The 27,842-nt window shown below is 40.5% G+C and overlaps 1 protein-coding gene across 5 annotated transcripts in view; it reads right to left on the bottom strand.

The window, feature by feature from the left end:
• Positions 1-2,053: 2,053 nt before the first annotated feature.
• tenm4 (teneurin transmembrane protein 4) overlaps positions 2,054-27,842 on the bottom strand; it is a 112,046-nt gene continuing 86,257 nt past the window's right edge. For all 5 annotated transcript variants that reach the window (XM_035680766.1, XM_035680763.1, XM_035680764.1 and 2 more), the window contains 7 exons: positions 24,903-25,780; positions 20,678-20,850; positions 17,325-17,560; positions 13,581-13,877; positions 11,014-12,628; positions 8,774-8,916; positions 2,054-5,025 (listed from right to left, as the gene is read on the bottom strand). In XM_035680766.1, coding sequence (XP_035536659.1) covers positions 4,267-5,025; positions 8,774-8,916; positions 11,014-12,628; positions 13,581-13,877; positions 17,325-17,560; positions 20,678-20,850; positions 24,903-25,780 — 4,101 coding nt within the window. In that variant the 3' untranslated portion in view covers positions 2,054-4,266. The remainder of the gene's footprint in view (positions 5,026-8,773; positions 8,917-11,013; positions 12,629-13,580; positions 13,878-17,324; positions 17,561-20,677; positions 20,851-24,902; positions 25,781-27,842) is intronic.

Here is a 27,842-nt window from a genome sequence, read left to right as displayed (position 1 = left end):
AGTGTTCAAATTATCAGTGAGAGGAAACAGATGGAGTGTGAAAGCAACGCGAAGACATTTCTTCGCATCAGATTCAGCACAGGTAATGGGAAATAGTTCATGCATGGTTTTTTAAGAAAAGTTTCTCCTTTCATCGCCTGTCGTAGTTGTGAAATCAGGCTAAAAGCAGGATTTTCTTCTTTCCTCTCACATAAATATCTGGAAGGGGTTAGTCAAATTTGAATGTAATGGTAGGTGTTTAGTGAATATAGGATCAAATTCAGAGTTCGGCCGCATGCACCAGAAATGGTGAAGCTGTCAAATTCTGACTGAACTCTGAAACCAACACTTGCAGACCCAGCTGTCTGACAAAAAGAAGAAATGACAAACAAGCATGAGAGCAACACAAAAAACAAGAGCTGAACTGATTTTTTTTTAATATGGTCTGATTTATGTGACCTGAGTAGTTTTTGTGTATCCAATTTAAAACTGGTCTGTTTTGTGTGTTATATGAATTGCATTGGGATTAAAAGATCATTTGTTATTTGTAGCCTTCACGATGTGCTTTTATTGAGTGCAATTAGAAAGATTTTCACTACCCCACAGCACAAATGACAACAGCAAATATGTGATGCTTTAATAAGGTTGCTTCAGCCATTACTTTCAACACTTTGTGGCACATACTGTTTTGCCCACCCTCTCCTTGCATTTTCAGCCACTTGGTGATGGAACATAATGCTACAGCAAGTGCAAGACAGTTTGTTCTCAAGGCAAAAATAATATAATAAAATATTACAGTACATGTCATTTGGATTTAATTAAGTAGATAACTTATTTGTGTCTTGCAAACATTTGGTTCTGTGAGGTATGTCAGTGGCTGTCGGTGCTCCATTGCTCCCAAAATAGATCTAGTTATATCAAATGCTTGATGCTTAATTAGATCTGATTCTAATTATCAGGTACATTTAATAAAATTCCCTCTTTTATCATCAGAGAGCACAGTGGCAACTTCCTATCTGCAACAGGAGCTGAGGTGAAGTTATTGTTAGTATGATTCTACAAAAAGGCCAGAGTCCTGAGGGCTAAAGGACATTTTGCTTCTTTGCGGCTGAAGCCATTTTGCACAGGCTCTCTGCTAGCAGGACTAAAGAAATCCTCTTTACTGGAGACATGTGGGCTTTCAAGGCTCAGGCTGTTTCAAGAAATACAAAAGCCACAGATTTGAAATTTATTTTGCAAAAAAACTTGTGTAGTCAAACTAGCCAAAGCCAACATTAGGGTGTGATAGTTTCCTATGACGCTTGTCTGTCACACAGAGATATCAGCAGTTTATTCACATTATGGAAGGTGGAGGAGAACAAATGACAGTGCTCTCTGCTTGTAGGTTGAACAGGCCATCATGCTTTCTTTCGGGCACCGAGCTCAGCTCTGACTGCAGTGAGTGTAAATGTTCCAGGCTCCCTTGCTGCCACCACATACTGGCAGCTAACTCCCGAGCCACCCCGCCTGCTAACAGGATTAGCCCCTGAGCTCCACTTGTTTCAACAAAGTTATCAAGTTTAAAAACACAGTCTCCTGGTGTCTTTTGTGACATCAAAGGATTGGTCCTCAACTTTGACAGGTTAATTAATAGTCAAGTTTTGCACAGCCTCCCTTGAGGCTTACTTCTCTTATGACAGTGAAATACTCTTACTGTAGAGCTGTTTTTATTAATAGTCTGTATTTTATGTGCTGGTGATCCAGCCACATGTTCACACCATGTGAGAATTTAATAGATTTAAGGTCCAAACAGGTGGTAATGTATGTTTAACTAAATAATGGCACATGGTGCAGTATTACATTATCATATTGTATCAAATTAGCCTCATTAAAATCCTATAAAATGTGCTGTAGGGTGAGAACTACTGTATGTATAATACAATATACTAGAGATGCAGTTGAACAGTAAAATGTGTCTATGTCTAAACTGTCTAATAGAGATATGAAAATCCGCTCATCAGTTTGAGATCCAGCAACAGAAAATAGCTGTCTGTACTATATAGAATATACAGTATATATAACAAAACACAAAAAATAAACACAAAATATTCCCTTTATTTTTTTCCTACCTTAAGACTACACAGGGTCACTGATGTAGCTCTAAGAGGTATCTACATTTGCATTTTATTTACAGCTTACTTTGATGTCCTCATATTTACATGGTCAAAGAGAAGCGCTAAAAACACAGTGTTGAGAACAAACCAAAACTCAAAATGAGTCCAAAACTTTAGAAAAAGATACAGTCTTATGACGCAACAGTTCTCAGTGCAATATTCCACAATGCAAATATCCTTCATTCATATAATGTTGAACATACCTATTTTTTTGGAAACAAAACATCACTGAATCAACCAACAGCAGAAAAAAAAGAACCATGTACTGTTTGCTTTAACATTTGTACAGATTGAGACACTCAATCATGCTCCCACCACCCCTTCACACACAAACAAATTTATATTTTGATGGAAAAATGATAAGAAAGTCAAGAGTGTGCAGTGGCTTGGCATAGTTCAAAAAGTACTAGAAGTCAAATCAATGTCACAATTTCCAAAATAGTCTTGACTCCTCTTGAGTTTTCACATGACATTTTCGAATGAGCAGAATTGTCCTTTGCAGTCTCCACTGAGGAGGACATGGACATATGGGAGCTAGAATGTGTCCACGTGGGTTTTTTCCAAGGTTGGTGTGTATAGACGACCTTTAGTCTGTAAACGGGAACTAGTACACCTGCAGGTCTAATGCATTTCAGCCAGCCATGGGACCAAGTGGAGCCCTATTCTGGAGAATGAAAGCACTTTCGATGCTGACCTGCGGGCAGCCCTTAGGGCAAAGGCAATTTGTATCTTTCATGTCACCCACAACACAATGCAAAGCCCATATATCTCAGCAGCCAATATGTTAATGTAGTATGTATCATTGATGAGATTGGTTTCTTTAACCATCTTTGTAGTCTCATTTTTAAAAATATTTTCATCCCAAGCTTTATTTGATTGGACATTGTGGTGAGGAATACTGACTTAAGCTCAATGATAAACAAACACTGCCTTTCATATGCAATTGAGATCAGTAAAATGTAGTCTGTCACTCTGTCTAATGAAAAACACAGTAATTGATTTAACTAAACCACCTTTCATAGTTTATTCCATGTGTTGAAACACCCTTAAGTATTGTTCAAGTACAACAATTAACAATAAAAGGGACAATAGTTCACATTTTTTTTAAATTCACATTTGTTATACTGTTAATTCATATAGCTATTTATAAAACAAAACTAAAATGTAATTCAAAACCATTCCTGTAAAATACCTTTTGTTGTTTAATACAGACATTAATTCCACAGTATTTTCTTACAGGGTTGGCTCTTCACTATTTTCATAATCGAGTTGTTTGACCACAGTCAAATAAAAAGGACCATAGAGCAATTTATTCTGTTTTCATTTTCTTCCTTGGAAAAAGAAATTCCAGTTAAAAAATAAAATACACACAAAATAAAAAAGTGACCTCATATCTCTTTGTTGGCTTTACCATACAATTTAAGCTTGATTAAGCAGTTTTGCTAAATTTGTAGTTCATAAAGAAGGCCATCAACATGCACAGTCAGGGTGCACTGAAGCCTTCCAAGCTAAGACCACAGATGAGTATCAATCCTCCTCTTAAGAAATTACAAGACATCACACAAATGAAGGTGCTTTGACAAGTTCAGCTGGGGTTTTGATGAAGGGCTCTACCGCCAACAGAAATCTCTCTCATTACTTATGGATGACTGGGGCTATGAGGGTTTCAAGTATAAAAAAGAAGTGATTAAAAGAGAAGGAATCTCCTTGGCTGAGGCGCAGAAAAGGCAGAATGGAGCAAGCTTGTGAATAACAATCTGCAAGTCTGGCAACAGAGTGAGCCAGTGAACATAATGCATTACCAATACTCCTCTTGGATTCCTTTGAACAGAATCACCAAAAGGAACGAGGAAATGGAGTCACAAAAATAAGTCACAGACGTTGCAAATTTTCATCCTCTAGCAGCCGCACTTGGAGGGCAAAGACTGTTAAAGAATCTTCAAAAGGAGAAGGGCACTCTTCTATTAATACAGTGCAACTGATTGCAACCATGTTTTTTCTTGTTTACAGTATATTAAAAACCAAGTTGAGCACAGTCAAAAGAAAAAAAAAAGTGGTCATGTACACAACTGTCTTTGGCAAGAAGTCCCATGTCCTACATCGGAGTCTGTCACTCCAGACCCTCGTGTTCATGTCACCTTCGGCCCATTTCGCTCTGTCTCATGAAATGAATGTTGTTGACACTGTCTGCCAGCTCAGGGTACTGGTCAACTGAAACCACGTAGTATCCGTCGTAGCCCTGCACCTTCCCTGAACCCAGGAGCTGTTGCTTCTCTCCCTCAGTCCAGGTTCGCGAGCCCTCCTCTCCGTCCCTCAGTCTTTGGCGCTCCCGGGCCCAAGCCTGGGCAACAGCTCTCTGCCGGGCCAGCTCCAACACACGAGCTTTCTCCTCATCTACACTGCTGCCATAACGTGTATTCAGACACAGGGCGCCATACTGTAGCTGGATGTCAGTAATGCGCCTAGTCCTGCCATTGAGAACAGTGTTGACCTGAGACACCGTCACATTGACGCCGGTCTCTAGTGTGCGCTGGCCCACTGTCATGCCAATGAGGGATAGGTCTCCCTCTACTGAGCCCAGTTTGACAAAGTAGTGGGTGTCCATTCCAGCGATAGTGAAGTGGAGGTCTTCAAGGTAGAACGCATCGTTCAGAACTGCAGCCATGCGGCGCCCATCCTCATTGGCTAAGCTGATGATGTCAGTGCTGATGCGACCATCTCGGATAGCAAATTTCACCCCCTTGCCGAAGATGGAGCCAACAGATGCAAAGATCTTCTCGTCCTCTGTCTGTGGACATCCGGCACTTTTGGCCCTGTAGATCTGGCCAAAACGCTCCAGCTTGACAAAGGCCTTCAGCTGCCTCTGAACTTCACACTGAACGCCGAGCAAAGACTGCAAAACAAAGACGATACAGTTTCGTCACACATCCCCCACAGCATCTACATAGACAGTAAAATTCTTTCTGTTTGTTCTCTGAGCAAGAAATAGATTTATACAATATCACTTGGTTGTTTGAAGACCTTCTTCTAGATTTTTACCAAAACTTCTGATTGCCTCACACCTTAACTTGTAACCTTTATCCTCCTCTGCATGGTTTTCAAACCGAGATAAATACTGCGTCATTAACACTTCAAACATTTCCAATCAATGCTATGAGTATAAGCTACTCTTTTTTATGTTAATGTGTATGCCTGATATTGTTATTATTGATATTATGACTGACTTATATTAATGTATTAATGTGATGGAAATCAAGACTTAAAACAAAATAAAAATAAATAAAAAAAATCTGGATCTAACATCTAACACATCAATCTGGAAACAATAATAGTGAAAACAGATTTCCTTAAAGTTAACTGGTTTATCAAAATTTTACTGAACATTATTTCCTGTCTGTTGCTGTGGTCTGGAATTAGTATTTCAAAGGTGTCATAAATGCATTTAAACAAAAAAACTGAAAAGTGTAAAAATAACAGCTTAGGTGGTATGGAAAATATGCCATTCATCCCACATGCTTACTTGATTTAACATCTTTATTACATCACGTAAATAAATAACGATGTGAATGCATTATCAATGGCAAACAACAAATCCATAATTCTTTGAAGCTGTGAATGTATCACACATACTAAAGGTAGGGGCAGAGGTGTTTGTCAGCAAATGCAAATCGTTCTGATCATTTGTGGCAGGCATGATATTTTAAAAAGGGTGAAATTACTGTCTTCTGACAGCCATGCTGTGCCAAATATGAAACAGGAATCAGTTGGTAACTAGTTTATATATATTATTCCTTAAGGGATCAAAGCTTTGTATAGATACTACATTCCCTTCAGCCAAAATTAATACTTTGTCCTAATACTATTTGACAAGAGATACTCCTCAGGAAGGAAGAGAGATGTTGAAATGAAGAGAGTGATATGAAATGGAAGCTGGCCAACACATAGTAAGACAGTTGCCTGAACGCATCTGAGCGGCAACAAAAAGGCTCTCAAACACTGTGCCTTCTTGCTATTGCCCAAGATAAGAGGCTGTGAGCGTCCTGAGGAGTTTTTGTCAACCAGTCACATCCAAAGTTCTCCTGACAGTTTCTAATTCTGTCTCTCCGTGCCTCTGTTAGAAGATGGCTACAGGCTGGAGGATAGGGTGGGGCTGAGGAATGTGGAGCAGGATTCAGCGACCAGCATATCTGTCTGCTCCTTGACATGACACTGCATCAGATCCTGCATGAAGAGGAAACATTTGAGGGGGAGGGGGCAGCTGTGCTGTTTGGCCCCCTCGGGAGAGATGGCCTGGGGGGACATTTCACACCATGCCACTCCATGTTTGTTTACTGTGCCAACAGTGTGACCCGGTCAGCTGTCCCAGGGCACTGGGGGGAAAGGGGGCAATGTCCTCCACTTTAGTGAAACAGCCTCCCGGGACACTCCCAGAGAGGCATCATTCACATAGCATGGGGTGCAATCAGCCTCCAGCACAATCCAGAACGAGAGATCAAGCCTTGTACAGCAAAAACCTCATCTGTCTGGACCCTCACGGCATTTTTCAATCTATGTGCGGATTCAGCAGCATGGCGAAATAGGGGCTTAAATGAAAAGAGATAGAAAGGCAGGCATACTTTTCTCCTGTATAAAATAAAATAAAATGCCAAGTGCACAGGACGTACCACATGTAGTTTTAAAGCTATATTTATGCTTCAAAGAACCCTACATTTAATTAGGCTGGTCTGGCCATCTGGGGTGAGGATCAAGATGGTATTTACCAGCTCAGAGCACCATTTTTGAAGCAGGAATTCTAGATAAGAATATCATTGCCTTGTCTCGTACACAGGGTTAAGACTAATTATCTCAGTCTTTCCTTACATATAGTTTACAGTACATACTCCAGAGGTGTGCTGAAGGAACAGATCCCTCACAAGCATGAGTAAAACCTTCAAATCTAGGCTAACATTTCTATTTAAAGCCTCAGTTACATGATATCTGCAGACATTGCAGTGTATCATGGGTATTCTTGAATATAAACTTGAAAGGCTGGCTTTGTAGATGAAAAATTTGCTTTCAATGATATTATTACTCAAATAGACCTACTTGTATTTATTATATTTTACTTAACATAAATACAGTATTGTTTTATGTATGACTCAATTAATTTTAGCACAATGGAAGTCCTTCAATCAAGAGTGCTTCCAAGAAACTTATGGTAGAAATTGTAGGCAACCTGATATCTTTGCTTACTGTGGTGGGGATACTCTATCTTAAATTATGCTGAAGGACTTCGAAAAACAGAATCTCACCAATTATACAGAGAGTGATTTTCTTAATTAAACTTATTAAGTGATTTTGAAGAAAAGGCTAAAATCTCCTATTGATAAATGGTTTTCTGGTATTTGAAAATGTTGATTAAATTCTGAGGACTGATGTGACAAGTGATTTAGTCAGAATTGCAACTGTATGTCTGAATAGGAGTGTTGCATTTATTCCTTTTAATCTAACACTATTCCATAATTTCTACTCTCAGATATTTGAAATGGAAATAACTGGGGTGTCTTTGGATTCAATTAGATATTTCCTCTGTTGCAGCTCTTATGTAGATTGTACCTTGGGTAAGTACAGAAATTCTCAGTGGAGAGAGCAGAAGCAGCACGTATGTCAGTCCCAGGCGGGTTTGACAGTAACCCTCCCAAAGCGGTCTATGCTAGATGAGGACATAACTGTGATTCTTGCTATTATGGTTTTACACATCATATATGACCTGTAAAATAATAGTGTGAATTCAAAGGTGTTTCATTTCCTGTGTAATTGCCAATGGTGTGCTGGAATGCCGCGAGTGAGACCTTTCATGACTTTAAATGCATATGAACCTGAGAAAAGAAATGGGTAAACATTTTTTAAATTATTTGGGATATGAAATGGAAAACATTAGGTATGTGTCTGTGTTTAGAATATTTATTTTAAAGCTTTAAATTCCAATAGTATTTGGTATTACAGCATATTTTGGCCTTTACTGCTTTCTCTATTCATTGTGTCCAGTTGGTGAGCTTGCCTATTATGGTTGGCTGGTCAGATCAGAGGTCATAGTTTTAGATAACCCCGTATCGTATTAACCCAGTAGCTTTTAGGCTTACAAATGTTTTATAACAACAAATACCCACTGTGTTAAGGTTGCAGCCAGAGTGTCACTCAACATGAATCTGGCCTCCTGATGGGTGGCATTCACTAGTCTAGCTGTAACCAAACCCAAGACAACAGTGGCCTCTTCAATAATTCAGGTGAGTTGGAGGCATCTTAAAAGGGCTGATAAACGCGGGAATCAGAGCATGTCTACTACTTCTCAGACCTTGGCTAACGGTGTAAGACTGAGATGAAATCAATGGCCAGTGGTGGAGGGAATGGAGAGTGAATTTCCCTAATGGCAGGACAATTACAAGAGCTGTTTAGCCTGACCCCATTCCCCAAGATGAGGACTAGGGGCAGGGACCTGGCTCACTGGGCTGTGTTTTGACTTGATAGTTGGCAGCTCCTCTGGGAGTTTGGCTACACAGCATGTCTATTTGCTAATGATGTTGGAAAGAAAGGGAGCAGAGGTAACAGGAGGTGATCTGCGGCAAGGTGAAAGGTGGGCTAGGTGAAAGTGACTGGTTTACCTTGGTGCTATCCCACTCTTGTGTCTTGATCTGGGTGCGGACTAACTCGTAGGATGGCTCCATGGATTCTGTGCTCGGTTTGCGATAGCCAGGGATGACGTTGTACAGTTGGAAGCCGAAGGTCACCAACCAGCTGTTCACATCTGCAGAGGAGGGATCAAGAGGACGTTAAAACAGTGATTTACATGTACTGCTATCTTAATAGACACATTCGTTTCTGTTTTAACAACACAAAGAACTGATATGTTAAATTTTAACAGTTGACATTGTGAAGTGGCTGTCTCCTTGAAATACTCCTCACTCTGTCTGAGTACTTGATTTGTTTGTGAAAGCGGACAAGCTATAATAAACACTCGAGATGGTGGCAATGATTCATGTCCACTCCTGCAGGTGCCACACTAATGACACACAGCTGGGTCCCAGAAATGCCAAGTGACATCTGAGAGTGTCTGCGGTGCTGATAATTATATACTGTAATTTCATGTCATTTCAAAGCAGCCGAGACTTCCAAACGAAATATTTTGAAGACTCAGCGGGTTCTTCTGCCATAATTTTTTTTTTTAATGAGATGCGGAAAAAGGGGAAAGTGAAATGTCTGGGATTCAAATCCATGCAATCATGATAATGTGGTACGCTTAATAGCAGCCACCAGCGATGCGGTTATAGGTGCTGCTGCCATCCCCTTTGATAAGTTGTCATTAATTCTGAAAATCACAGAGAAGGCTAAAGACATGACTGGAAGCAAAGCCTGTTTAATCTGAGCCATTTGTTTCTTGCCCCTTTCAATGTATTTGTTATGGACAGCAGAATCATTGCTGTGACACTTGGGGGGCAAGTTTGTCACAGATTGGCATGGCCACATTGTGGCACCTGACAAAGCTTTTTTAAATAAGAATTAGTTTGAGGACAATGAAAGGACCCCGATAATTTAGTGAAAGGAATGGAAATGTCAGCGCCATCAATCACAATTGAGGCAGACCCACTACAGTATATCTAACAGTCTGCTTAGCATTCAAATGCCAGTCAGCCCCTAATGGTGGACTGTGAAGCTGAACGCATTTGTGTTTGGCAGGCAGCTAAATGGCTTTGTTGAACAGAAAGAAATAGAAGCCTAGGCTGCACCTGGACAAAAAGTGACTATTTTTCCTTTCAGTCTCGTCTATAGGTAAATGAATAAAGGATAAAAGGTATAAAATTGATTATTTCATAACCAAACGTACGCATTATCAAGTACATATAATGCAGAACAAACACTGAGAATTAAATCTCCCATTTGTGAATGAGATCTGGCTGAAGCCGATTGGTTTAACCACAGAGTATTCACAGAGTATCCTTAACAATGTTGTTTTCCTTCCAGCCAAAGAGGTTGATACAACTGGCCCTGGCTAAGGTTTCTATGGATCCATTGTGCTCTCCTTCTCCACTGGGGTCCTTTCACTGCCATTTACCTCCTCCCTACCACAAAGCAACACAAAACGATGTGATATTTCTGGGAAGGGACCTGAATGTTCAACAACAGAGGGGGCTTTGCTGTACAGCATTGTCCCCTTTGAGCACTTTCAAAACGATAGCCACTGGGCACACGCACATGCACATACATACGTACACACATACATACACACACACCAGAGAAGAAAAACAATCTCAGTGTCCCGGTGAGGAAGCTCTTAAAAGCCTCTCTAGCACACTGCTTTTCAATTTAATTTTGGCAGTCTTTTCTTCCATTTGTGGCTTGTTTAGAATAAAAACACACCAAATTTGACAGAGAAATCTGAAATGAGCATTGTTTGCTGAACTGCAACAACAGTTTCACAAGGTTAAGACTCGCCCTCCACACATGTAATTTTAGCACCATAAATAAGTTATATGCATTATTGATTCCTCTAGTGGGACTCACTTAACATCTGCCAGTTGCTATTTATAAACAGTTACTTACCTGTAAACAATTCAAATATTTATTTGAATTATTTTGAGTATGCTTCCAACTTACTTTCTACTAACTTTCATTACAGCTGTTAGAGGAATACTCCACAGAAAATCTTTTTTGAGTATCAAATATACACCTACACCCCCTTGACAATTTTGCGGTTTGCTACTTTGCAAAGGATAGCAGCTGTGGTTTGAAAAGTTTCTATTAATGTTTTGATACATTTTTTTCCTTCTCCCTTGCGGAATAGGGATATTTTCTTTCATCAGATCTTCTAATCTCTGTAAAACGTAAGTCTGTTAAGTACACTTACCAGTCATGTAGCACTTCATCTCCTCATTGTTGCTAAGAGGATTGTTATTCTTGAACATGTACAAGTTGAATGGCACGATGTGGTTGCTGTTTAGACGTTTCCAGATGTCATGGTCAGGTGTTGTCCAACGGCCAGCAAGGACATCATAGTCCCGTCTACCCATGTGGACCAGTCTACTGAGAGGCTCATACAGGCCTCCCTGGTAGCCGATTATGAGCTGGAAGCTGGGGTTGGTGTCAAGGTAAACCTCTCCGAACGCTGTATGGAGGACTTGCTTGATCATGAGGCCTGAGCCACTGAACACAGCCAAAGGGGTGCCTATATTATCACAGGCCACATAAAATTCGTCCCCGCTGCTAAGCTCCATGGCAAACAGGTGTCCCTGTAGGTCGTAGTACAAAGACGTGATCTCGGAGCTAGAGTGATTGTACATATGGGTGACCCGAGTGGGGCTGGATAAGTCAGCATAGAAAAACTGCAGGTGGTGGCCCATGCTGCTTCTGCTTGACACCCTCCTGCCCAGGCCATCATAACGGTATTTGATGCTCCAGCCACTCACTTTGTTGTACACCTTAACCAGCAGGCCCGCTGAGTTGTACTCAAAGTAGTCATTCCCCCGCTGCTTGAGGAAACCATCCTCATCCATCCTGTACTGGACATCTCCCAAGCGTGTAATGCGGTCTCTGATATCATAGCGTAGCGGAGTGAGGCGCGCACTGTTTCCAGGGCTGAGAAGATGCAAGTTGCCATTTAGGTCGTAGCTGTACCTCCACAGAGGCTTGTCATTGATGGAGACCACCTGAAGTTGACCATCGGCGTCATACTCGTATGTGTAGCGTGTTGTATTGGCGTAAGGCCCGACCTTTAGCTCCTTGGCCACCACCCGCCCCATGTTGTCATATTGCACCATCATCCAGTACATGAGTGAGCGAAAGATTTCATATTGGACCTCCTTCACCCGGCCGTAAGCATCAAAGTGTTTGGTGTGGGTCATCACTGCTGTGGTGATGATTTGATTTATGTCATAATAGATGACTCCAAATTTACCAAACTGCTCAGTTTTGCCAGACACATCATCATAGCGATACAAGTCGATCGGCAGAGGTGTTTCATTGATGACAGCCTGCATGCTAGTGACACGAAAACTGTTGTCATAGACATAGTCAAATCTGGCATTGACCATCCCTTCTTCACTGAATCTGAAAATCTGTCTGTCAATCAGTGGGCCAATCTGACGGTAGCGGATGGTGCAGGTAAAGCCCTCACTCTGCAGGTTGACTGTCTTCAGCATGCCTGCCACCTCGTCATAGGAGAAACCGATGCGTGTGGTGTCATAGAGAATCTCCAGCAACTTGGCAAGCTTGCCGTATTTGTAGATTACCCTGCGGCCTGTGCCCAGGTAGGTGGTCTGCAGTAACTGGCCGTCCTCGCTGTAGTCCTGGAGCACTGAAGCGTTACCTTCAGGGGGCCGGTAGGTGTTTCTGTAGTAGCCAATGGAGCGGGAGGTCTCTAGGGTCTGCCGTGCCACATTGGGCATGGTCACAGAGGATAGTCGGTCGTTTTTGTCAAATTCAAAGATATACTGCCTCTGGCTGTAGAGCAGCAGTACCATGGACTGTTAAGAGAATAGGAAATGGTCAGAGTATTCATAATTTATCATTCAAGTCTCACAAGATAATATATTTTATATATTTACTCTGTAAAAAATAGTCATTACTCAATAGTCAAGCACCAGTAATTTCAATTACATATATATATTCACACACACATACATATATAGAATGTACTAGAATGTACAGGACACTGATATGCCACAAACAGGACAAGCAAAATGTCAAAAGCAATAACATATTATGGATGCAAGTCTGATTCAGACAAAATCTAATTTCCATCTTGAAAGTGGAGTTGTTGATATTCCTCTGACAGTAAGATTTCCTTAAGAGACGATTTTACAAACAGGTTGCTTCTTGTTTTTTATTTGTGGGATCTTTTGATCCAAACAGTATGAGGTAATTTTTCACAACCCTGCAAATCAAAGATTTCCATTCGCACCCTTCTTGCACCAATAAATGAAGTCTTTAAATCAGTTCTAAGGCTGTCACAACAGGCTGCCAGCATCTCAGCACTAGGAGGTCGCTGAAAAATGGACAATAGACTATTAACAAGGTGACTGGCTGCCATTTTCATATTACATGTATAAGCTGCAGAATTGCAGCTCTTCACCTTCTCCTCAACAATCTTGCCTTCAATTAGTGAGTAGAAAGTGACATTTCACTCTGTTCTTCTCATCAGAGCTATTTCAGGCTGAGCTTTGCTGTCAGACTATGGTAACAAAGTATAACGTCTGCGGTGCACCAGACAGGTTTTAATTACATTTCTGCTGATATCTGTGCTAGAGCCTGATAAAGCAGCTCAAATACTGCTGCAGTATTACAAGTTAATTTTTAACTTCAGTCTAAAGTCTCCTGTCAAGGTTCTTACACAAACATACCTCCACAATGTATCTGTGCAACATGTCCCTATCTTATATACCTTTTAATCATTATTTCAACACCAACAATTCGTACCTTCTCAAGGTAAGTGTAGCTCCACGATTTACCATCTGCAAATATCTGGGAGGTGATTCTGCCATTCTGGTCATACTCCATGCGTACAGACATGGTACCTCTTTGGATACCTGCCACATGTCCTCCAGGGGAATAGGTGACATTGACTCCATTTAGTCGACTGCTTGGCGCCCACAGAGTAGGCCGCCCAGCATGGTCGTAGTGGATCCGTAAGGTAAACTTCCTGTGGTCATCATAGACCTTTTCGGTCCTGGTGATTCGATCAAAGTCCAAAGACAGCAAGTTCCTGTTATGAACCTATAGAGAAGGAAGCAGAGAGTTAGAAACATTAAATTTGACCACAGCAAAATCCACCGAGAGATAATAAACATGTTTGGAAGTTTGAAATGATGGAGAGGAATTGGTGCACTGCTCTTCTGAGGTGGAACCTTATGAGGAGAGCTTTAATCATGAAGTGATTATTTTATATTCTTCTTTTCACAGCTTTTAATTACAACAGAGGAGCTGTATCTCAGGACTGCAGGAGCTATTGAAGTGATGAAATTATAAGAATTACCATATTTCTTTGTTTGTGTAAAAATTCTGCAGAGTCTTAGTGGGAGTATGCCTATTCATGCAAGAAACATTAGAGCCACATTGATCATTAAATTCATTTTCACTGCTTACTGAAAAGAATTACCAGGCTTAGATGACTCTCATTTTATTTAGCCATTTCCGTAAATTGGAAAAGAGGAGAAAAAAATCAATTCTTCTCCTGTGTGACTCAGAATATTGTTTAAATGACACTTCACATTTTGCCTCTTTTGAATGCATGAGGCTACACACACTGACCCTTGGGTTCCCTGTGATCAGAGCAGAGAGACACTACTCTGAAGAATGTAATCCTTAAGGCCATGTTCAGGTCAGCACAGAGTCGGACAACCTATCAGGCTTTACCTAGGAGGCAGCTCTCGTGTGGTAGCCAAAAAGATTGACCAACGGCCTTAACATTAAGTTTTAAGCTTTAGGTTCCAGGTCAGAGTAAATCTCCATACAAACCACTACTTCAAACACCATCTGGAAGATCTGGGAATATGTGGTTGTGGAGGTCTCTGGCGTTAATTAAAACTACCTGCCTGATTCTGTATTATTTAACATTTTTTTATTATTATTATTGTACATAGTTCTTCTTCAGATGTGCTACCGTTTAGCTTGGTAAAATGCTTGGCAAGGCTTAAAAACATCTTAGCTCAGAAAGCCGCTTCTGGCTACTTTCCAGACACATGCCACAGAGCAGGTCGCGGGGGGCTTGCTGAGAAGTCTCACTTTTTCAATCTCACATTGAGAAAAGCATGCTTAGGTCTCTCATCTGTGAAGGGACAATTACACCAGAGGCAATTAATGTCACTGATACCTAATTGAGAGGATTACTTGACTAAAAGCAACAGATTCATGAGTAGCATGATTCAATGAAGGTTTGGAGCAGCAGAAGCAATTTGAGCCACAAGACTGATGGGAGGGGTCCCCCAATGGAATAAAAACAGCGGGGTTCCACATTAGTTATCTTGTCTTTACTTTCGCTTACAGTCATAACGAGTGACAAAAGTGAAATTGCTACAGCATTTAAACAGTGTTAAACTACCTAGAATCTTAATGAGAACTGACTAGATATCAAAGACTGAGACCCCTCCTGCTCCAGCATTGCCTGAATCACTCAACACAGTATTTAAGACTCTTTCATAGGCAGCAGAGGCCGGTCTGCCTATGCCTCAATACAAAAAGATTGTATTGAGATTGCTTTCAACAGGATATAAGGTATAAGAGAGAGAGAGGAAGTTCCTCATGCCAGGATTTGGTTCACCAGAGACTCAACAGGGTGGAAAAAAACCTCTTACATCCGAGATCCCAAGATCCCATGAGAATAGAAACCCACTCAAGAGGAATTATTTTAAATTGGACATTGCCTCTAAAAGGAGATTCTCAAACACAGTAGATGTGTAGAAACAACAGAGACTATTACAGTACATTAGACCTACAATGTTACATTTAAACTGTCCTCAACATAAAACATTACAGCAACATCTGATCTCTCAATCAATGACAAATGACAATCTCAATCTGTCATTTCGCAAGTGAAATGCCTTTCATTGTTTCTCATGATTAATTCAACCGTTACTCTGTTTTCTTTATTAACATCAGTTATGTTTATTCTCATACTACAATCAAAGAAAACAAATTGTATCTTTTTATTCGTTTCCGAATTGTATCAAAAAGCACTACATTATAAGACACTATGATGACACTAAAATGCTAATACAGAGATATCAGCTTTGTCTCTGTTTTTAATTTCACATTTAAATGGTTGAAGTTTCTTGCAAAGGCGGAGTGGCAGCCACAAGGGTTTTCTCATTACTGTACATTTACACACTACTCAATCTAAGAGGAGGCTTTGCTTCCAAGAAAAGAAACAGTTACTGTGCCTTGGCAACATAAATTATCAACGCTGTGTGTGGCTGGGAGTGGCAAGCCCAAGGGGCGTGCAAGTAGCATGTGTCACTGTGGATGGGGTAAACTGAGCACCATCAGTGACCCGTTTAGTCTTAAGACATGAAAGGCACAATGCAAAAAACACATGCATTTGTAGTATGTACTCCGCAGTGTATGAACAGTCAGAGATACAAATTGAAACACAGACAGCAACAAGCCAAACACCTTTGCTGTTCTGTGTCTTCAATCCTGGTACAAGAAAGACATGCGAAGTCAGAGCCACACAGTTTCCTCTGTTGTTCCGTTTCTCATGCATCCCTCTGTTCTGTATTTGAGAGCCCCCCCACCCCACACACTGTTACACACTCATCCAACCACCCACGTAATATCACTTGACATGCCACTCAAGGTCGCTCAATGATTCCAGCTCTGTTCATCCCTTCTGTTCTTGCCATTAGGCTGCTCCCATTTCCTATCTCACCCCTGGGGCCATTGTCTGTAACATACATTAGAAGCTTTCACTTCCAAAGGGACGACAGGGCCATTAAATGAACAGCCAATGACAGACAAAGTGGCACCTCCCCATTAGCTGTGTCGCCTCCCACATCCTAGATGTGGAAGACAACTTAACCAAAGTTGTTATTTGCCTTACAAAGCCAAGAAAAGCAATACAAGCCAATCAATCAGGATAAATATTTTATAGGTGCTCCCTGTGTTAATAGTAATTTCCAGTGGGTCATTTTAGATGCGTTAGGTCAAACATTGGGTGTTTATCTCATTATGAAAAGGGACCTGTTGTATGTAACTGTTCAAGGTTAGCTTGTTGAGTAAATTTACCCAATGACATATTTTAACTAAACACATATATTTTATGTCTGTCTTATGAATGAATGAATTAGTGAATGAGTGAATAAATGAATAAAACAACGCATGTGAATACTGATTTGGAGGTCAGTTACCATGGCAATGGTGTAGCAAGGTATTCTACACCATTGTATTTAGCAATGTTTTTTTTCTCCAAACAATAGTGCGTATTTAAACCCTTGCAGTGGCCCCACCTCTTCCTCATGTGTTAGCCTTACACCTCAGACTCACTTTGAGGAATGCAGAAGTCTGTCAGAGAAATGACTAAATTGCACAGTGTGTGCAGTCACATAAAGGAGGTAGCTGAAATTCAATTCCATTTTGAGAAAGATAGACATTCTCCTTACTTTCATCCATCCTTTAACAGTCACCTTGCGGTAGTCAGTGTATAAGCACATGCGACTTTCAGCTTACCCTTAATCTGCGTCCATACACAGTGACCTGGCCACGAGCCTGCTCCTTCCTCTGTCTCCACTCCACCAGGTTGAGGCCATTGTCAATAGCCAGGGTTACGTTCCTCTTGCTGACTGTGGGGTTGACTGTACCGGCCAGCAGATGGGGCTCTGTGTGAAGGGACACCTCCATGCCATTCGCCAACACTAGCCGTAGCGAGCCATCCAGACCAATGAAATAGCTGTTCCGAACTTGATCTGAGGATGTAGAGGGGCATAGGGGGAAACGATTATGATTAGAAGAAGAGAAACAATCAGATCTTCTTGTAGCTGATATAAGAGGACTAAATCTAATATTCATCTCAGTGAGACACAAAGATAATGACCTAAAATGGCTGCTCAGCAAAAAGAAAGCCTTTAGCAGCAGTATTTAACTGAACCCCTGCGATAATGTTGGGTCTGTGACAACAAAGATCAATAGTGAGAGGTTTCACAGCGCCAGTAAAGTAAAGTTTTACAGCTGTTGCAGCAGCCTCGAGGATATGGAGGAATGAAAACTATCAAAGCTGCTAGCTTGCCTGTGGCCACAGAGAAGGCAGGGTGAACACACACACACATTCACAAGGGATAAATCTGAGCCTGTCTGTTACTGTCCCTAGGTGACGACAGCCTGTGTTCCAGCTCCAGACCAGTGACTAATGTTTCCACTGAGCATCTTATGTACATTCATCAGAGAATGCCTCCTTCTAGCCTCCTGTCAGTAGACTGACAGGGACCAGGATGAATATTATTCTCATTAAGAACAGTGGGAAATTAATGGCTTGTCAAACACTACATTAATTAGTTGACTTCATTTAACAGAAAAAAAAAATCCAAACATACACTGTAATTTCCTCATGTTAACATGTTATATTAAAGTGGCTGTGACGATTTCTTTATTTTGCGCAGTGAACAACAATAAGCATCACTTGGGAAGATGGGAGTTTAGTATCCTTTTGTTTTGCACAGAGCGCTACAGGATGTGTTGTGCTGCTGAGACATGAGAAATGGGCAGAGAAGGCAGGGCTGACCTTGCACTGGCCCTTACCTCTCTCCATCATACAGACACTTCAGGGGTTGACCAAAGGCCTATGGGCAGACCCTACCAAAAGGAGGCCTCCGGGACCATATGAAGCTGGAAATACTGCTGAACTGGGGATTTCACGGTAATGCATGCATACAGTTCAGCAGGGGGAGGTATCTGCTTGCACTGACATTTAAGGGGGCTGTAGTCCACTTAAAACAAAACAAATAACCCAACAGTGCACCTACCATAATTTTCAATTAAGGATGTTTTTGTTGACCCTGATTAGTTAATACAGTTAAATAAGACAGTTACAGTTAGTTCTCCTACTAACTACTCCACACTAAGTGCAATACATGTACTTATTTATTATTTCAGTTGCATTTTCGTGACTTTATCTTTATTTCAAGTAACTACAGATGTACAATTTATTTACACTTGACCTGTGTAAATTCGGTAATTTGATATATTGTTTTATCTTCTGAGAACTTTACACAAGCGCTGCATCTAACTTTATTATTGATTATTCTGTCAGTCATAATCTCAATTAATCGATAGTTGTTTGGTCCATAACATATCAAAAGATTGTGAAAAATGTTAATCACTGGTTCCTAAAGCCTAAGGTGTCTTGTAGTGTGGGCTAAAGAAATCTGAAAATATTCACATCTGAGAAGCTAAGATCTGAGAATTACAGCATTTTTCTTCTTCATTTTAAAAATAACTCAAAATGATCATAATTGATCATTAAAGTAGTTGGTAATTGACTTATCGTTGCAGCTCTACTCTACACACGACTGGAGTTGCAAGTACGATTCTGAAGACTACTACAGTAAAGCTTCCATTAATCTTAAAGCTATTCGCTTCACATAATGACAACCTGATTAACAACCCTAAGGTGTGTTGAAGCTCACCGAGAAGAGGACAAACACACCAGATGACCAGAAAGAAATCTTGAAGGCAGTGCATTCATGTGTTATGTGATCCCCCAGTTGCAAGCTTACAAAGCAGACAATAGTGAATTAATTAACAGCAGAGTTCCTGGCGCCGCTCTTCTCACGAGCAGATGTCTAATAAGACAAGGTCACAACGAGGAGGTGACCAGTCCAGCAACAGCAACAGCAACAGCGAGAAACTAGAGATTGTCATCTTCTGTTTCAGGCACAGCTTTGAAGTGAATCAGTAGGGCCAGAGAGTAGAGGACACATTCAATTTTGGAGTGTGTGTGTGGGATGAGGGAAGTCCAGAAAGTTCAAAGCTATCAACGTGTAATCAATGAAGATATTGGTCAAGTGTTAAATAGGATACCACAATGCCTAAATGTGCATGACAAATCAGGAGGGCTAAGCCACGACATCAGTCCGCCCCCAGCCTTCACCTCTCTCACTAAATTTCCTAAACCTGGAGAATCTCGTATAGCCACCAGCATTGTGCTATATAAATTATGTTTTCTGACAGAAAGCCAATATATGCTTCCGTTCTGGTAAATCTGAGTTGTATTACACATTTTATTAAAACAACACAGGACCAAACAATACTACTGTCAGTACATAAGCTCTGTGTTCAAGTAGTGAGACATTACATCTTCATTTAAAGGTCAGCTCCCATAAATAAATAAAAAACAATAATAGTAATAATTAATTAACCCTTGAGTTATATTAAAACCATTTTGGTTTTATTGTCCCATGTTTTGATCTGTGTCTTAAAACACCTGCAGTAAGACAGAGGTCTGTCCACAAACAATGTCCTGGTTATTCTGGATAACCCATGTGGTAACAGCATACAGTACTCCCTTTGGCTGAACCCCACCAGACCTGGCCAGAATCATCTGAATCTCTTTGAATCATTTGTAGGATGTTCCAAGACAAACAGGTTAGAGGGATTACCCTTACCCTGTCTTGTCTTGGAACATCCTAGAAGGAGCTATTGGCCCCTAAAACACAGCTTTCAAAATCAGACCCGGATAAGGTGGGGATTCTGATCTGGTTTACCTTTCATAATTATGATTGCACATGTACACTTGCACAGCCAATTGAATTATCTATTGATAGCAAAGGGGTCTCACTGTATGTATCTATAATATTGATTCATGTAAGTGTCTAAAATACTATAGAATCCTTTCTACAACTTTCATGTCTAAAAATTTTTTTTAGTAGGCAAAATGCAGCGCTAGAAGATCTTAACTTTATAGTGCAGTACCAGAAACAAAAAGTTTTTGTTGTTGAAGCAAAATTAAAGCTTTTGGCACCTCCATTTGCACAAAATACCTTAAAAATCACATGCTCCACTTGTGAGCTACAGTTAAAGACACTCACCCTGCATGAGTGTGTAGAAGGTGCCAGAGGCTGACAGGTTGGTCGTGACGGTGATATCCTCTTTGCTGGAGCCCTCTGTCTGGATGCGGACTGAGCTGTCGGCGACTGTACGGTAGCTGCTCACTCGGCCCGTAGGGTAAGTGACGTTAGTCAGACGCCCGTAACTGTCGTATCTACAAAGAAATACACTGATGTGAGCCAAAGAAGGCAGAGAGGGGCATGTCATCTGAAACTGTGTATAAACAGTAACTATAGCTGAATCATAAACAGTGCTGTGGCATGAAAAAATTACTGAGCCTTGCTGAGATTTGTTAAATCATAAGGAAGTAATCATAATCATAAATGCACGTCAGGTTTGCATAAATACATGTAGGTACATAAATGTGACTAATGAGTTGCACTGTCATCTCAGATTCACTGTGATTATGAGTTGCTGTCTAGGATAAACTGTTCTAGTGGTAATTAAAAGTAGGAACTGGGAGTTTTTTGTAGAGTCCGATATTTCCCTTTTGGTGTCACAAATTGTGGAAATGTGTCAACATAGGCAGTAAACACAGCAGCAAATCCATCGATGTCGGCAGCCTGAGGTAATAAAACTCAAAACTATCAGCTTTAATCACTGAAGCACACTCAACACAACTTCTACAAAGTGTGCAATGTCTGCTGCCGTTTGCTATTCATGAATTGAGAGTGCGTACACCAACGAGTTAAACAAGTTTGGACTCCAATACGATGTGAATGTGACATTAATATAAATGCTACTATTGTCATGGCCAAGATGAGAAAGCACACACCTTTTCACATTCGGAAAACTGCTTATTAGCTTAAAAGATTAGTGATATCACCTAATCTCATTATACAGTCTATGAAATAGAAGCATTGAGGTGCGACTCCTTGGAGAGATGCAGCATCTCCCTAGCCTACAAATCAGTCAGTTCATCACATACAGGAACATGAGTGGCCAGATTGTTTCATTTCGCTCAGAGAGCACATCAGCATACAACAATTTGAAATCTTTCAGATTGCCAGTGTTCCAGAATGGGAGTGAGTGAACGGTACATTACTTAGAATGAAGACTTTTATCTGTGCACTGAATACAGATTGGAAAGCCCACTTCAATGTTGCTGCCTGCCAAAATAAAGCCTCTAATAAATGAGATGGCGGGTGCTGGTTTACGGATATTTCCTCAGCGCTGCCATCTCAAATATCCAATATGGAAAGGAAGAGTGGGAGAGGAATCATCTCCCAGAGATAAATGTTATCTGATCTCAACAGTACTAGGGACTGGGATTCATAGAGCCATTTCAAGCCTTTCATTCAGGAAATACTAAATACCAGAGTAATTTTTATCTAAAGCATTTGATTTTTTATGATACTGCTCATATTTTATCAGCAAGATATTCTCCCTGTGTTCATCATACAATCAAAGTTTTTGCCGTGAAAGCACTTGTAGTTACACGTTCTCTGCATGGAACCACTTTTAACTGTTTAGTTCATTGTACAAAGAGAGTATTCCTGTTTGCCTTCACCTCTGCACAAAAGACAGAGTCCACAAGACAGAAATCTCATTCTAGAGCAACGCTGCGTGCCCCAGCTTGATCGCTGACCCAAACTCTCTCTGTCTCAATTAAGGCCTTGAGGTAGAGCCATTCCTCGGGCTTCACCGCTGAGCTCTAATGGCTCTTGCCTGCTTCAACTCAGCTGCCTATTAGCTTGCTTTCTCTCGACAAGAGGGGCATGCGGGGCAGTGTGCTCTGCAGAACGAGAGGACTGCTTTCCCCCTGGATGGCCAAAAGTCCATTCGGATCGCATCACCTCTGTGTCACATGCTAGCTCTATGACCTTTCACGCTGAGGCCCAACAATAGGCCGGACACATCATATCAACGTCCCCTCCAGCAAACCTAACCTCAGTTTTATGAGTTATTCTCATATTTTTACTTCCTCTTGCTGCCTGAGAATTTCAGAACACGTGACCGATGACTGTAGAGATAATGTAAAGGCAACAGCCAAGTCATTGGTTCAACTTTATTAACAGTTGTTTTACATGATTTTGATGTTATTATTAATGTATTAAATCAACCTAATAACATTTGCTTGAACCCAGAGGCTAAGGGACATTTTTTGCTAAGTAGAAGCATTACTGCTCTGTTATTTGGAGGTTAAGAGAACAATTAGGCATCCTGCAGAATGCTATGTGATTTAATAGATTTACAGCAACCCTCAAGCATAAGCACTTATCATGACAACAAAAACATTAGGAGGTCAGCAGAGCATCTGCGTATACAGTAAATGTCAGCGCAGATGAGGTTGTCAAGGGTTACAACAGAAAGGCCATGTAGCAGATGTCTTTTGATCTCAAGTCAGCCTCTTGTGCTTCTGCATTCATCCAAATAAATTCCATCTATAGGGTATCGTTAAGTACACATTAGTTGATATGGGTAAAATGTTTAGCGGTGCACTTTGTTGAGCAGAGATAAATGGAGGTTCCTTTTCAATTCTGACGGTAGCAAATTATGGTTCTAACCCTCAGGTGGTGGAGTGACCTTCAAAGCTAATTATTGAAGAAAAACAAACACTCTTTATTGGGTCTAAATGAAACATGGATGATCTAACTAGCTTGTAGGTAAATATGAAGTCATTGTTTAATTTGAAAGAGAAAAACAAGAAATTGAATAATTTATTTTCTTCATTTTATTAAATTAACATGTTCTAAAAAAGTATAGAGAGTATTTTGGGAAACTGGCCTCCTGCAATATAATCTATGTACTACAGGCCTAAACACTATTTTTCCAACAATTCAGTATTATTGTTTATCGACTTTCAGTCATGATGATAGAATCATATCATTTTACCCTTTTAAAAGACTCAGTTGTTTAATTAATGATTACAGAGTTCTGTAATTAAAAAAGAACAAAATTAGATATTGATTTTTTTTGCTTTACAAGTGACATGAGTTTTGTCTGATGTAATCAACTGTTCAACAGTTCATTACACTGATCATCAATTTGATTATTTTATACGTTTGAATACACTTTAACTGACGATGAGTTAGTGAATAATAATGTGTACATGTGTAATTCAAATATCCTTAAAATGCTGTACTTATTTTAAGTTTTATTGAGACTGAAATTCAGAGTACCCTGAACATCCATTGTTTGTATTTCATCTTAAAAAAGCCCATTGTGTCATGGGTCCTATATTTGCCTTTTCTTTGCATAACAGGAAAGAGTATTCTCAATCCTGATATATACAGCAGCATTTTACAAAGTCAAAGAGAAATCATTCAGAATTTCAACCACCCACTGAATTTGCTGAAGCCGTAGACAATTCACTCTACCTTGAGAAATGCCTATGCAACCGTCTCAGATGACGACCAACTCACACACAGGTGATAAATGTCTGCTCAGATTAAACAGAGCGTCTGATTATGTGTCAGAGTGTTATATTCCTCCAGCAAGGTGTAACAGATGTCTGACCAGCCAATCTGCTTAATCACACTTTTTGGAAAGACACAGAGTTAACACAGTATCCCTTGGAATAATATATTAATCTAAGGGACAGATTGCTCTGTAGAAGTCACAAGAACATGAAATCCTAAACTCCAATGCTGCAGCATGTGGGAGTGTTTTCAATTGTTCCTTCACAATGTGTGGTTTGCCTCAATCAATTGCTACCTCTGGCTATTCTATTATGCTTTTATATTGCCGGGCCTTGTTGCAGTCCTACTGGTAAAATGTGCATGCTAGGAGATATGTTGTTCCTGTACCTCACGACTCCAAACAAGCAATGGTCTGCAGCCTGTCACTGCAAGCAAGGGTGCAGATGAGTAACATATCATCCAGTAATCCTATTTGGTATGATAACAGCAAATAGGATTACACCCATACATCAACAGGTCTTGTATTCTGAGTGACATAGACATCAAGGCATGAGAAGGTAACTTGTGTGCCAAAATACTAAACTCGGATATCAAAGATGTGTTCAACTCTAAACATTCACTCTAAAGCATCTCAGCATTTAGTGCTACTTCCAACACAGAGCTTCCAGTTCAGATATTCCAGAAATGACTTTGTGAAAACTGTATATTGGATTTAAGAGATTTCACAGATCTATTTAGTTGTTCTCTGAGGCAAAGCAGTAATCTATAATCAGCTCAACTGGGATCCAGACTCTGGGTGTAAGGATTATAAATGTGTTTTGCAATGTTTTTTAGTATTACTTACTCAAAGAACGTTGTCCATCCATTTTCATTCGTCTTAGTTGCTAGTAGTCCTGAGCTTCCATGGTAGGTCATTACAGCTAGTTCTTGACCCTGGGCAGCCACAGTTTTAAGGGCATTGTTGGTGCCAATGGTGAACCAGAATGTCTGTCCATCGGGGACCATCAGCCACAGAGGCAATCCTGTTGTGTCACGTCGAATGGTCACTGTGTTCTTGTTCTTATCAGTAATGCTGCTCAGATCTCCTGTTCCTGTGTAGGTCAGATTATAGAGGTGGTCTCCTGTAGTCAGACTTTGCGTGAAAATGTGGCTGCCATTAGAATCAAACAGATAGAGTTCATCATTAATGGGAGAGGACACCTCATACATGCTGAGGGGATTCAGATAGGGCTTGTTTTTACGCACATAACGTATACGAATGTTGCCCAGATCTGCAATATAAAGCTCTCCATCTGGACACACTGCTAGAGAAGAGGGTGCATTCAGCTTAGCATCCTTGGCATAGCCCTCATCTCCAGAGTAACAATCACAGTTGGCATCATTCTTGCAGTCACAGCCACTTGGTGCTCCTGCAACCAGGGAGATCTCTCCATTGGTGGACACCTGTCGTACTCTGTTTATTTTCTTTTCATCTGACTCAGCAATGTACAAAATGCCATTGTGGGACACAGCCAGGGCATTGGCGGATTCCAGGGTGGCATGGATGGCCACTTTGCTCATGAGGAAATGGTCAATCCCAGGCACTTGGCAGTGCATGGGCCGGCCTGCTACAATACGGACTTGATGGTTTTCTGAGATTTGGAGTACTACGTTGTTGTCCAGAACATACAGGGAGTTGTCCATGGGACTCACTGCCAGGTCTGTTGGCCACTCAAGACGCACCTAAGAGGAAAAAACACACCCAGAATATCAGCCTCAGGTCACAAAAACAGACCATACTCTTATTGATCCACACATTTTTCACTTTATCAGAGTGAAACAGTCCCTCAAGGGAAGAATCATTGAAAAGTGCTCACAAAAAAGATAGGCTGCTGTGAAAAAGGTGGGCTATCTCATAGCTTACGCTGGAAGCAAAAACAGTTTTGAAACGATTTATTATCTGATAAGGAGGAAAATAGCAGCTGGTGTACTGTTAAAAGGGGAAACACAAAAACATGATTTTTAAGATCAAAGATGATAACAATAGTGGTGAGGAAGGGCAGAACGAGAGATCATTCAAATGATCAGATTAAGTGAAAAAAGCACACTGCAATTGATCATGAGAGCTCTGGACACCTAAGGACTGGACTTCTGCATGTTTCACCTCTAGCGATACACTGTTTTTCCTTGCTTTGGGTTATTAATTTTGTAATGACAAGAAATTGCATGGGTCCTTGAAAAGAAACTGGAGCACACTTACAGAATGAAAGCCTAGCTTGCCTCTGGCCTCCTAAATTATGACTTATTGTTCTGCTAACAATGTATCAGGCTTTTAACAAATTGGAATGATTGGATTCATCCAATTTACTGGTCTCCCTCTTACTTATGATCCCAGGGGGATCTCTTAGGAACATAATATGAAGTGCCATATTTCAATAGAGGCCTTGGAGCACCAACAAAGGAGACTGATTAAAACCTGGACCAAAATACAAAGACAGGTTTAGGTTTATGCAACCTATTAGAAAAGACTAGCCTTAACATTGTTTTGGATTCTTTGTCCTGTGAAATCGGAAGGTGAATGAATTTATTTAGCTGTTACTATGGATGACTTATTTGTCTTAATGACCTGGAAACGTGAATTGTGTAAACCTTTATCACCAGTATTGACAAAGGAGAAATCAGGTAATTTGTACTTCAACATGAAATAAATTGTTACTTCGACCTTAATCTTGACAATATCTTACTCTTTAATTATGTGTTTTGGAAAAGAAACCTAAATTGTATACTTTAGGTAAACCAAGTGCGTAGAAAGCTAAAATAAATGCGCAGATGCACCATGTAGAGTTCATTGTAAGAGAGTGTATGACTGCAAAACAAAACAATAAGTTCACCAAAAACAACATTTGCAGTAAGAAAATGCAGATTTTTGACTTGTGAATGCAAAAACATGAGGGTTCAAAAAGGTTCAGCGAAATGCTTTCCACCAATAAACATGCGGAAAAAGTCAAGGTTGACACATTCAACTTCTTTTGATGTGCTGCTCAGAGATGTTTACTTGAATGTGTCTACACTCTTGGCACTGGTCATGTTCTTGAATCCCAGTCACAAGCAAGCACTTGTCCACCTTTGATTGAGAAACAGCTTTAAGCATCACACACAGCTCACATCCCATAAACCTCTCATCATCCCATCATCCCCCAAAAAACAGAGGAGGTTTATATAATAGGACACATACAACAAACAGCAGACTGACAATGGATACATGTCGTCTTTCAGTGAGCAGAAAATGCATTTACTTGGGAAATGAAGGGGAGACTTTCAATTTCTTAAAACCTATTTCTTGTCAACGCTGGTGGTTAAATATTTCATGAGCCAGAGTGTGGAGTGGCTCGGGGGAGCTGCCTGTAAGGAGGTTTTCACGCCACTCTGACTGATGAGGGGATATTTCCCGAGCTGCTGTCCCATATGCTGTAACCCGATCATACCCTCCCCCTTATACAGTGGGGCAGCTGTCAGTAGTGCCTGCCTGACACAGCCGTCACCAGCAAAAATCCCCAAATCAGCCAAGAACGCGAGCCACAGATCTGTACCAACACAACACAAAACTATTTTTAAATATATTTGAACTTGTATTAGAACTATAATGTCATTTTCCATTAGCAATCTCTTCACTCTTTGCTCGTAGCAGCATGATGCCTGTCTGAAGAAGAGTAATATGTCAATTTTTGAAGTCCCTCTAAGATTCGAATTGAATGTCACAGTCAGAGCCTTGATAAAGCTTTCTGAAGCTGCTAACACCCTTGAA

Source organism: Morone saxatilis, unplaced genomic scaffold (assembly GCF_004916995.1).
Source record: "Morone saxatilis isolate NCDOM2014 unplaced genomic scaffold, NCSU_SB_2.0 Contig8, whole genome shotgun sequence".
In the NCBI taxonomy this organism is placed as follows: Eukaryota; Metazoa; Chordata; class Actinopteri; family Moronidae; genus Morone; species Morone saxatilis.
This window is presented reverse-complemented; position numbering and strand designations above follow the sequence as displayed.